Source organism: Emys orbicularis, chromosome 1 (genome assembly GCF_028017835.1).
Source record: "Emys orbicularis isolate rEmyOrb1 chromosome 1, rEmyOrb1.hap1, whole genome shotgun sequence".
In the NCBI taxonomy this organism is placed as follows: Eukaryota; Metazoa; Chordata; order Testudines; family Emydidae; genus Emys; species Emys orbicularis.
Genome location: NC_088683.1, coordinates 34527084 through 34539165, shown reverse-complemented (window position 1 = coordinate 34539165; position 12082 = coordinate 34527084). Strand labels below are relative to the sequence as shown.

The 12082-nt window shown below is 42.1% G+C and overlaps 1 protein-coding gene across 1 annotated transcript in view; it reads right to left on the bottom strand.

Moving 5' to 3' along the window:
- The window catches only part of TBC1D22A (TBC1 domain family member 22A), a 456657-nt gene that overhangs the window by 353031 nt on the left and 91544 nt on the right, over positions 1-12082 (bottom strand). Inside the window, exons 6-7 of the mRNA XM_065417476.1 lie at positions 9158-9286; positions 3969-4031 (exon numbers count right to left, since the gene is read on the bottom strand). Of these exons, the coding sequence (XP_065273548.1) occupies positions 3969-4031; positions 9158-9286 (192 nt within the window). The remainder of the gene's footprint in view (positions 1-3968; positions 4032-9157; positions 9287-12082) is intronic.

Genomic DNA, 12082 nt, shown 5'->3' with positions numbered 1-12082 from the left:
CACAATTTTTTTTTCCACTGTAAGTTGAGGGGTACATTTGATAAAATGTCAGCTCCTAAGAAAGCAAAGTTAGATGTCCGTTCATTTCAGCCTTTTTGGACAGGCATTTGGATTCATTCAAAAGAAGGACCGTGCTGTTTGTGCTTTCTGTTGTGAAAGCGTTGTTTATCGCACATCAAGTGTTCAACGACATTTTCAAATGAAGCACGAGGAAACCTTTCTTGACAAAGCAGACAAGACTGAATCAATCCAAAAGGCAGTAGCACGATATGAGAAGCAAAGCAGTCTTTTTAAATGCTTAAGTGTAAGTAAAAAACAAGCCACAAAAGGAAGATACAAGATTGCACAGTGCATTGCAAAAAGCGGAAAGCGGTTTACAGATGGGAAATATAAAAAAAAAATTTCAGCCGTTCAGAGGTTTTGTTCAATGATTTGCCAAATAGGATCATATCTTTATAAATAAAAGAACTGCCTGTCTCTGCCAGAACAGTTGAGAGACACATAAGCGAAATGGCAGAAAACATTAACGAAAAGCAGACAACTGCATTAAAAGACACAGCAGTGTTTAGCGCTGCAGTTGATGAGAGCGTGGATATAAATGACGTTCCACGTTTGGCAGTTGTTGAAAGATATTGTGCTTCCAATGAAATCCAAGAGGAACTTTGTTGCCTAAAACCCCTGGATGGTACAACAAAGGGGGAAGATATCATGGAAAGTTTTGTAAACCATTTTGAAGAATGAGGAGTTGACATCAGAAAAATATTGTGTGTGACAACAGATGGTGCTCCTGCCATGGTCGGAAAACAGAAGGGATTTGTAAAGTTACTTGAAGATCAAATTGGCCGCCCGACAGTCAAATTTCACTATATCAACCATCAAGAAAATCTGTGTGCTAAAATTTCTAATTCAGAGCGTAATAATGTGATGAATACAGTGGTGCGAATTGTGAATTTCCTTGTTGCTCGATCTGCTTTGACTCTCAGACAGTTTCAAGCACTGCTAGAAGAGATGGACAGTGCTTATAACGACATTCCACTTCACAGCAACATTCGGTGGCTAAGTTGTGGCAAGGTTTTGGTGTGCTTTGTAAACTGTTTTGATGCAATCAAGGCCTTTTTGTCGGAAAAAAGACAAAACTACCCCAAACTGGATGATGACAAATGGCTGTGTAAGCTCATGTTTCTAACTTACATCACCGCTCACCTAAACGAACTCAACCTCTATCTCCAGGGTGCAGAGCAAACAGTTCTGGATCTTTATGAAGCCTGGAAGGCATTTGTTGTAAAATTAGCAGTTTTTTTCTCGGGATATTCAAACTTCGACTTTCCACTACTTCCAACAAATAAAAGAGCTATCAACACATTGCACTGTCAGTGTCGATGAGATTGGAATGTACATGAAAGAACAGGAATCAGAATTTTCTGACAGATTTCAAGTCTTCCAGCGATTTGGCCAATGCTTTCTTTTCTAATTAAACCTGAAAAGTGCAATGAAAGCGACTTGGATTTGTCTGTATTTCAGTGGATGGGTGTTGAAGATTTCGAAATGCAGCTCATTCAGTTAAAAAGCTCAGAATTGTGAGCATCAAAGTTTGGAGTTCTGCGGAGTGCACTTGAAGCTACCGAGAGAGATCATGGGGCCTCTATTCTGACCTGCTGGACGTCCCTGCCAGTGAAATTTAACTGTTTGAAGAAAATTGCGTTTACAATGCTTTCAGCATTTGGATCCAGATACCTGTGTGAACAGGTATTTTCACACATGAAATCTGTCCTCTGTCCCTCTCGGAGCCGGTTAACAACCAATCACTCAGAAGCCTGTGTGCAGCTTAAAATATCCAAATATGTGCCAGACATTGGAAAACTCAGCAAGAAAAAGCAAGGGCAAGGATCACACTAAATTGATAAGTTCTGCATTTTAATTTAATTTTAAATGAAGCTTCTTAAACATTTTAAAAACCTTATTTACTTTACATACAACAATAGTTTAGTTATATATTATACACTTATAGAAAAAGACCTTCTTAAAATGTATTACTGGCATGCGAAACCTTAAATTAGAGTGAATAAATGAAGACTCGGCACACCACTTCTAAAAGGTTGCCGACCCCTGGGGTACAGCATTATTTTTGGTATGTGATCTGAAGTATCTATTGACCTAGGTAAGTGACTAGCCGCCTGGGCCTGGAAGAACCTAATGTGTGGTGAATTTGGTATTAATAACCTTTCGTCGTGAAGTCCACTTTGCCTGGGTGGTAATAAGTGGCTGGAATGCCCAAGGATACGGTCTGTACTCGGTGGTAAAACTAGTATAGAGGTCCAGCAGTGAACCTTTATTGCTGGCTTGGTGAAATCAAATGATAGAATATACCGCCAGTTTGGGGTGTCTGCTCTATTTTCTGACAGATTGCCCTGAGTTTGGCTCTCTTAGTTGTGACCCATTCCAGATACAGTGACAGATATACCTGCTATAAAAATTACTTTAAGTGGAATAAAAACAAGATCTGCAAGTGAGTTAGTAGTCACATTCAAGTCTTGGTGCACCAGCAATTATAGAAACAAGTGGGCATGGTGATATTCCAAGTTTTCACATGTAATTTCTTGCCTTAAAACTCCCCCCCCCCCCAAAAACGTTAGTGACATCGCACAGTAAAGAATGCTTCTACTTTGAAACATGACTAAAATGGCATTGTAGGCATTCCATATCAAATGTGCTCAGTTTACAAGTAAAAAAATATTTGGAATTTTAAATTTTATTTTGGGAGGTATGATGCATTTTGGGGAAGAGCAGGGGATGGGGTTGAGAAGAGTTTACTGGGTTTGGTTACATGTTTTTAACTGTCAGGCCTGCTAATCCAACTTGGACTCAAAAGACAAACTGAATTCCTTCCCTCACATATCACCATTAGTAATAGAGGTCTTCCAGATAAAATTAAGCCCTCAATTACAACCTGTGTAACCCCTCCGTCTTCAGACTATGCACTCACAACAGATGCTGTGCAAGAACAGAATTCAGCTCACTCAGTGTTAGCTTTGCCGTGCTAACTGAAATAAAAAGAAAAAAGGCATTTTTTTCACTAAAGGAAATTGATATGTTTTTTCCATATACGCAGGGAGCAGACCCGTTGAATAAAAAGATCCCATGTTTTTAGTCCGTTTTCAAGTACAACACTTATGTTTAGGCCAAAGATGTCCACTGTAAAGATTTTAAGGAGTTCAAAGGAATACTTGTATTCCATGATAACATTTATAACCTGCAAACAGCAACTGAAAAGACTTTAACAGTGAAGAAAAAACAAGTATTTAGACCTCATATGTAGGAATCTATTTTATGTTTCTAATTAAATATTTGTAAGTGCTTTCTTTAAAGTACAACACTATGTATGCATGTAGTATTTAAGTATTACAGATAGAACAGCTTTAAATTACGGGTGGGGGGGGCGCAAACCAGAGACATTAATAACTAAAACAAACCAAAACCAAAACTAACCTAGGAGGAGGAACAGCAACCAATAATGCAAGAGAATGGAATACAAAAAATAAGCCAGAAAAAAAAAAAAAAGAATTTGCCATCACAGACTATGCTATCAGACAAAGTGATTTAGAGTCATGTTGAGCAGCATGGGATACATGGGTCATGGAAAAGAATGCATTTGATAAAGTGACCACAGATGATCAACAAAAATTGTTTATCAAAAAAGCAAATAGAAAAACTCAAACACATTGGGGCTCAGGCCAGATGACCCCATTCACCCCTTTGACCTTTCACTGGCGTTCTCATTTTTTCAACATTATTCTCAGGCTGCAACTATATCACGTCTCTATATTGATTATTTGCTTTTCAAGCATTGTTCTCAAGCCAAGATGGCAATCATATGTATAATGTAATTACTAGTAAAAAATATAGCCAGTCTGGGAGTACTAAGAAATTAATTATCTAAACAGCTAAAATTACTTGACAACAATTCTTACCTCTGTTACTTTGGGTTGAAGTCTTAAAGATTCAGGATTCATACGAGGGATATCTATGTGAATCTAATTAAACAAACATTTTAGAAAAAAAATCAGTAAGTACATACAATTTATTTTTTAACATTATTAAACTTTCATTTTTTCTTGACGGTTTTTGTTAGAATACGTCTATAACCAGAAATGTATCCTGAGACCCTATTCTGCCATCATTTAGAACGGTGGCCTTTAAAAGCTTTCTAGGGCCTGGTCCTCACTACATAGTTAGGTGGATGCAAGGCAGTTTACATCGACCTAGTTGTGCATATGTCTCAAATTGATCTTCCACTGCTGTAAATACTCCGTTATGTCAGCATTGTAACACCATCGTAACTCCCTGAGCAGCGTTGAGCCACAGTCAATGTACTAAGGTCAATAAAGGGTGACTATAGACACTGCATTACTTAGGTCAACCCCATCCTCCAGCAGCTTGACAATGCCCCACACCAACCGCTTTGGTTACCATTGTGAACACCACTGCCCAGGAGTCATACAGAAGCCCCCCCTCCCTTTAAAGTCTAATGAATTTTTGAAATTAGTTTTCCTGATTGCCTGGCTTGGCGAGCACACCTAGCAGCTCTCCATTGTTAAGTGCAACAGCCCAGCTGACCATGCTAGCTACGCATTCCAGACACGCTCCTGCCTATAACAGACAGGAGATATTGGATCTCCTGGGTGTGTGGAGAGAAGGGGCTCTGCAGGCACAGATCCGATCCAGTGGCAGAAACTTTGCCATCTACGAGCAGATTGTTATGGTGATGCAGGAGAAGGGCTACAGCAGGGATCATCAGCAGCATCACATGAAAGCCAAAGAGCTGCGACAGGCATACAAGAAAGACAATCGATCCAATGCTGAGTCCCAGATATGCCACTTTTACAAAGAGCTGCATGCCATTCTCAGCAGAGACCCCACCATCCGCAACAGTACCATGGCTACCTGTAAGGAGCTTGAGTCACAAGCCCCTGCTGTAAACAGCAAGGAGAAGGAGGTGGTGGGGTATTTGTTTTACAATTGCATGGGTTGGGTTTGTTTTAAAAAAAAAAAAAAAAAACTGATTTTGTTAGGGAATAAAATTCTATTATTTGGAACACAGTTCACCTTTATTAGTTCACAACATATGCTGCCAAGTGCTCAGCAGTTCTGAAAGCAATCAGTTACCCTTTATTGCACAATGTGACACAGCTCATAGGATCATTCACAAACAAAATTAATAGTTGCATTGACAATGTAAAACTGCGACATGTACAGCAATCATCACATGATTCCTACCAGCCACAAAAGAGCACATTACAGCACCATATACTATTCTGTCTCACTGTTAAAATGGTCTTTCAAAGCCTCCCTGAGCCGTATAGCTCCACGTTGAGCTCTTCTAATAGCTTTTGTACCTGGCTGCTCAAATTCAGCAGATAGCTACTCGGCTCCTGCCGTCCACTCCGGCAGACACTTTTCTCCCTTTGCTTCACAGATATTATGCAGGACACAGCAGGCAGCTATAACCATTGGATATTTTTCTCACTGGAGGTCCAATCTTGTGAGTAAACTACACCAGTGACATAGGTGCCAACTCCTTGTGTGATCCAGGGCTGGAACACACACGGGGGGGGAGGGGGGAGAGGAGAGAAACAGTGGATGCTCAGCACCCACCAGCCATAGCTAATCAGGGGCACTGCCAAATAGCTTGAAAAGAAGAGCAACAAAAATGATTACAGGTCCTGAAAACAAGACCTGAGGGAAGACTGAAAAAAAGACGACGGAGGGGGAGGCGGGGGGGAGACATGATAATGTTTTTCAAGTACATAAAAAGGTTGTTACAAGGAGGTGGGAGAAAAATTGTTCTCTTTAACATCAGAGGATAGAACAAGAAGCAATGCGCTTAAATGCACCAAGGGCAGTTTAGGTTGGACATTATGAAAAAACTTCCTGTCAGGGTGGTTAAGAACTGGAATAAAATTGCCTAGGGAGGTTGTGGAATCTCCGTCATTGTCTAACCTGCTCATACAAAATCTCTAATCACCTGTCATGGATGGTCTAGATCAGGGGTGGGCAAACTTTTTGGCCCGAGGGCCACATCAGGGTGACGAAACTGTAAGGAGGACTGGGTAGGGAAGGCTGTGCCTCCCCAAACAGCCTGGCCCCCCGCCCCCTATCCGCCCGCTCCCACTTCCTGCCCCCAGACTGCCCCCCTCAGAATCCCTGACCCATCCAACCCTACCCCTGTTCATTGTCCCCTGACCGCCCCCTCCTGGGACCCCCTGCCCCTAACCGCCCCCCAACCCCGTATCCAACCTCCCCTGCTCCCTGTCCCCGGACTGTCCTGACCCCTATCCACACCCCCACCACTGACAGGCCCCCCGGGACTTCCACGCCTATCCAATACTTAGTCCTGCCTTGAGTACAGAGGACTGAACAAGAAGACCTCTCGAGGTCCCTTCCAGTCCTACGATTCTATCACTATTTTAAACAATGTGCCAGACAAGAAGGAACTTTTGGGACAAATGAAATTAAGTGGATTTCCTAGGAAATGCTAGAGAGAATACAAATTCACACCTCTGGACCTAACCTTCTGAAACTCTGACCTGAGGTGAAACCCATTGTCTGCTGATTATCTGAAGATCAACGCCCCAAGCTGCATAAAGAAGAGACTCGGGGCATGTCTACACATACAGCGCTGCTGAAGCAGAGCTATATCAATGCAACTGCGCCGCCAAAATACATGTGGTGAAGACACTATGCCAACGGGAGAGAGCTCTCCCGTCAACATAATAAAACCACCTCCACGAATGCTGTGCACACAAGCGCTTGTGTCGGTGTAACTTATGTTGCTCAGGGGGTGGTTTATTCAGACCCCTGAGCGACAAAATTTATGCCAACATAGGCTGTAGTGTAAACAGCCTCAGATTCATGACTGTGCTTATTGTAACCACAGAAAAACATTTTGGTGGGGTTTGAAGGACTTATCACCTGCCAGAGCCCTTGTTAGAGTTGAGTGTGATCTCTAGTAAGCTTATTAGCTTAGCATGCATGTAGGTTCTTTCATTGTTTTTCTCTCTAATATTTTCACCTTCAGAATAAATATGCTTCCTTAGAAAGGGCTGCATGGTACTTTGTAACTATGGGCAATTATGCTGTTTATAGCCTCTGAGGAGAAAGTAAAGTGCAGATGCAGGCCGTCTAGCCCATCTGGTTTGCTAAGCAACTCAGTGTGGGCAGGAACCAGTGTAGCCTGGAAAGACCCCAGTCAGGAGGGAGAGAGGTTGATTTCTGCCCAAGAGAGGTGAAGTCTGATAAGCCAGGAGCCTAAAAGTGGGTAATCTTGCTGGACCAAGAAGGGGGATATAGAGATGCAGTTGCCCTGAACTGTGACATACTGTTTTGTAATTTTAAAATACAATCTCCTGTCATCAACAAAACATGTACTTGTATCTTTCTCCTGCTCTTTTAACATAAGCCACCAAGTTTCAAAATAGCCAAATCAATTCTCTCATAAAACATTTCCAGTGTTTGTCCTTTTGGCAGGGGCAGGGAGGAGAGAAAGAGGGAAGATGAGACACAGACAGCTTATCTAGGTTTTTACAGCCTTCTCTGGTACCTAAGGCTTTGTCTACACCAGCACTTTTGTCAGTTAGGGGTGTGAAAAAACATAGCCCTGACACACAGTTTCACCGACAAAAGCGCTGGTGTGGACAACGCTGTGTCATTGGGACATCCTCTTCCATCAACATAGCTACTGCTACTTGTTGGGGGTGATTTAATTATGCCAGCAGGACAGCTCTCTCCCACCGGCATAAAGCGGCTACACAGGAGACCTTACAGCGGCACAGTTGCAGTGGTACAGCTGTGCCATTGTAAGGTCCAGAGTGTAGACATAACCTATGTTCCTGTGAACTAGTCATATGGGCATATGCCCCCCTAGTGTCTAATCAATCTTCCACAACCCCAATGCGTCCCAAAATCTCAAATCCTTTAGTGGTAAAAATAGAACACACTGATCATCCAAAAATTGTGGAAACCCTGCATGTAGAATCATCATTTGGTAGCTTTTGGTGAATTTGATTGTTTCATTTATCACATGTCCTATGGGGATACGTTAAAAGCACTTAGCTCATACTCCTCAACTTCTCTTCTCCCCTTCCCTGCCCATTAATTTCTTTACTTTCGTTGAAGTAGCAGTCAATTTCAAGTCCTCTATTCTAATGCTATAGTGCCACTTCAAAGCATTCGGAAAAGCGACTTTGGGAACACTGGGGAATAATCTAAAGACTCAACTGGAAAAAAACTGGAAGAATGAATGTTGAACTGGGAAGAAAGAGGTTAGCTGAAGGTCCCAATTTGAACTGGAATTAATACCAGAAATTAGTCTGTATTGTAAAACTGGTGTTCAGGGGGGAAAGAAAAAAGCCTACAGTTGCAGATCTACCCTGTTACAGTAAATATGTTAATGGCTAGATCAACCCTGTTAAGGGGCAGCAGGTCTGCCTGCTCTTCTGGGGAGAATGTGAAGTATGACATGTATCTGTCGGAGCATACAGTCTCCCCAGCTATGCCACTGGGTGCATTGGGGAGCAGAGTCTCAAAACTCCGCCTTCTCCCACTCCCACCAGTGGTGCCGAAACAGGGGAGTCCCATCACTTTTAAAAGCGGGAGGGCTATGCGAGTGGGGTGTGGGGTCCTGGGGGGAAGGGACTGCCCGGGAGCAAAGCCACAGGGGGAAGGGGCCGCGCTGTTCCCGCCCTCCCCCCCCCCATTAGGGAGCTTCTGCCGCTCCTGATTCTCCCCGCCCCATGAGATGGGGAAGCTTTCTGAAGCCTGTTTCCCCTCATGTGCAGGAAGTGATAATGTTGCATACCAAGTGCCCTAACTGATTTAATATCTTGATATTTAATGTTTTACAATCAAAGAAATAAATTAATTTTTTTCAAAATTTTCTAAATTACAGATCAATTAAAGATGCTCAATATTACTGAACAGTCTTTGCTAGATGTAATTGTGGTAAAGCACAAAAAACAATTATTGAACATATGGCTAAACAAAAATATCCTTCTGCTTATCTATGAAGTAGTAATAAAGCAATATAGAATATACTGAATATGTTATCGAAAATATTTTTCAATTTTCACATATGTTAAGAGTTTTCAATAAGCTACTCTACCTGTCTGTATGTGTCTTGATGATTTTCATCATTTCTGGAGTCATAATATTGTTCAATAAAAGCAAAATACTCCTTTCGTTTTCTCTGTAAAGTGCCTTCTCTTCGGTCCACATTGGCAGGAAGGTAACCCTGAAAATAAGGGGGAAAAAATCATTTCGATCATCAGATTTTTACAGGGATATGAAAGCTACAGTTCAATATGAAATTTATATTTCAAACTTTTTCAGATAAAAATAGTTATTCCGTTTTTTTTAAAAGCAGAAATAGGTTGCAGCCCAAAATAAATTCTCTAATTAACTTAGAACAAATGTATACAAAACACTGAATTCTTTATTACTTTAAACACCTTGGGTTTGGGAGCAGGGGTAAGAGGATGTTCCATTTAGCTGCTACCAGATATTCCTCACTCTGGTGGCTTGATGCTTGCAGCAATTTCTATGATCAAAATTTTGGATGCCCAATATGATGAGATGACCAGAAAATCATACTCAGCTAGATGGGAAACAGTTAAGCCTTGAAAAAGAACAGTTCATGTCTGCATTATATATCACAGTAAAGTTATTACATACAGCAGTGTCTCCCAAACTTGGGACGCTGCTTGTGTAGGGAAAGCCCCTGGCGGGCCGGGTCGATTTGTTTACCTGCCACGTCCGCAGGTCCAGCCGATCGCAGCTCCCACCGGCCGCGGTTTGCTGCTCCAAGCCAATGGGAGCTGCTGGAAGTGGCGGCCAGTACGTCCCTTGGCCCACGCCGCTTCCAACAGCTCCCATTGGCCTGGAGCAGCGAACCGCGGCCAGTGGGAGCCGCGATCGGCCGGACCTGCGGATGTGGCAGGTAAACAAATCGACCCGGCCCGCCAGGGGCTTTCCCTACAAAAGCGGCATCCCAAGTTTGGGAAAAACTGACATACAGTGTTAACAGTGCAATCCTGTATGGATCTGAAAAGGTTAGAAGGGCAAGAACAAGTACCTTCACATGAAGAATCTTTCAACCAGTCCTTTGTTTTTTTTCCAGTTCAAACTGAACACAAAATACAACTTTAGACATTCTTACTTCAGAATGTGCATTTTTAAAAACACGATTTAAGCATATTTTTTCTACAAGTAGTAATTACTCAAAGATGCAGAGCAGATGTTTGCCTTCCAAAAAGAAAACCACACAATAAGTTCATACAGAAAATAGTAATGCTAAAAGATTTTGTTAATTAGCAGATTTCAGTGTGGCCTAGGGTGGCCAACTTTCTAATTTGTGAAAACCAGACACTGAGCGGGAGGACCTCCCCGCCCCCTGCTCCACCTCTTTCCCTTGAGGCCCTGCACCCCACTCCTCTTCTCCCCTCCCCCACCGTCGCTCGCTGCTCTCTCCACCACTCTCACCCTGCCAGCTGTGCAGGGCTCTAGGGGTGGAGAGGTGAGTGGGGCAGGATGTTGGAGAGAGCGCTGCGCTCCTGGGATGGGGGGGGTGTGACTGGGACAGAGTGGGGGAGGGAGAGTCGCGCTCCATGGGTTGGGTGGGTGAGTGAGGAGAGACTGGGCAGGATGGGGGAGCTGCTGGTACCTCTCTCTACTGGAACCGTTCCTCAGTATTCCACTGCTCCTCCAGGCTCCAGCAGCACCTGCTGCTGTTCCTGCCTCTTGGGGGTGGAGGCCGGTTACAGCAGCTAACCGGGCTTTTAGCGTCCGGTCAGCAGTGCTGACAGACACTGTCAAGTTCCCTTTTCGATGGAGAACTGGATACCTGGCAAACCTGACAATCACACTGTGGCCCTTATTTTATTCCTTTCATTTCATTCATTTTTAAAAACCTGCATGCTACCTCTTTCTCATTAAAAATAGGGGGGGAAATGTACATATGCATATGCCCTTGCAGTCCAAATCATCTTAGAGCAGAACATATATTCAAACCCTTCAACATATTTCAGGGATTTTATTAAACTATTTCAAAACAACATGAAAGCCTTAGAATTCTTTTTTATGGCTACAACTTCCTTTAAAAATTGATTCTCCTTTAGGATTAAGTAGTAAATATTAACAGCGACCTTGCCATGAAATATGGGCCCCTTCAAGTTCGGCATTTCTTGCTGGGAAGTCAGATCCGATCTAGATGGAGTTATGTGATTTTATATTAGCAGCTTCATGAGAAATCATATTTGTGCCACTTTAAACTCATCTCGCTGTGCCACAGAAGATCCCCTCAGACAGAGAGTAACAACAGTCCCTTCATGCAGTATCTATCACTGCTTTCCATCCAAACTGATAGTTCAGGTCTCCAGCTAAGTGTTTTATGTAAACACAACACTATATATCAAAGAAAACCAAAAATATGCCGTTATTTATAAACCTTCTTAAAAAACAAACCCTATGTCAGAAGATGTTTCCATAATTAGCAAATGGAATGCTTCTTGAATATTCAGGTGCATATGAAATGAATACTGGATGCTTTATACAGGAAGTCTAATTAAAGCAATTGCAATTCAAACAAGCAATACTAGTATTTCATTGGATTGCAAAGAAGATGGTTTCATCAGTTCCAAATTTCATACAAATTGAGAAGAGGGGCTTTAAAAATTACTTCAGTAAGATGTCATTCTTAACCGAGATGGTTCTAAACTTAAAGCAAATTGGATACCAAGGACGTTGATATAAAAATGTTCACTGTATAAACTCACAGTATACAGAAATGAGATTAAATGCTGCATTTCCTGCCAGTATTGATAAAAATCTTTAAGTCTAATGAACACTTTCATATTTATTAACCAACGAGTTATTTTTAAAAATAGTTGTTAATCACGTTAGCCATAGATCGTCCTTAACAAACAAACTCCTGACTTTCATCTTCAAATCTGTTATCGTAATGTATTAAGCCACAGCAAATGCAAATGACAATATAACTAAGATACTAAGCACAACACTACCATATTAAACG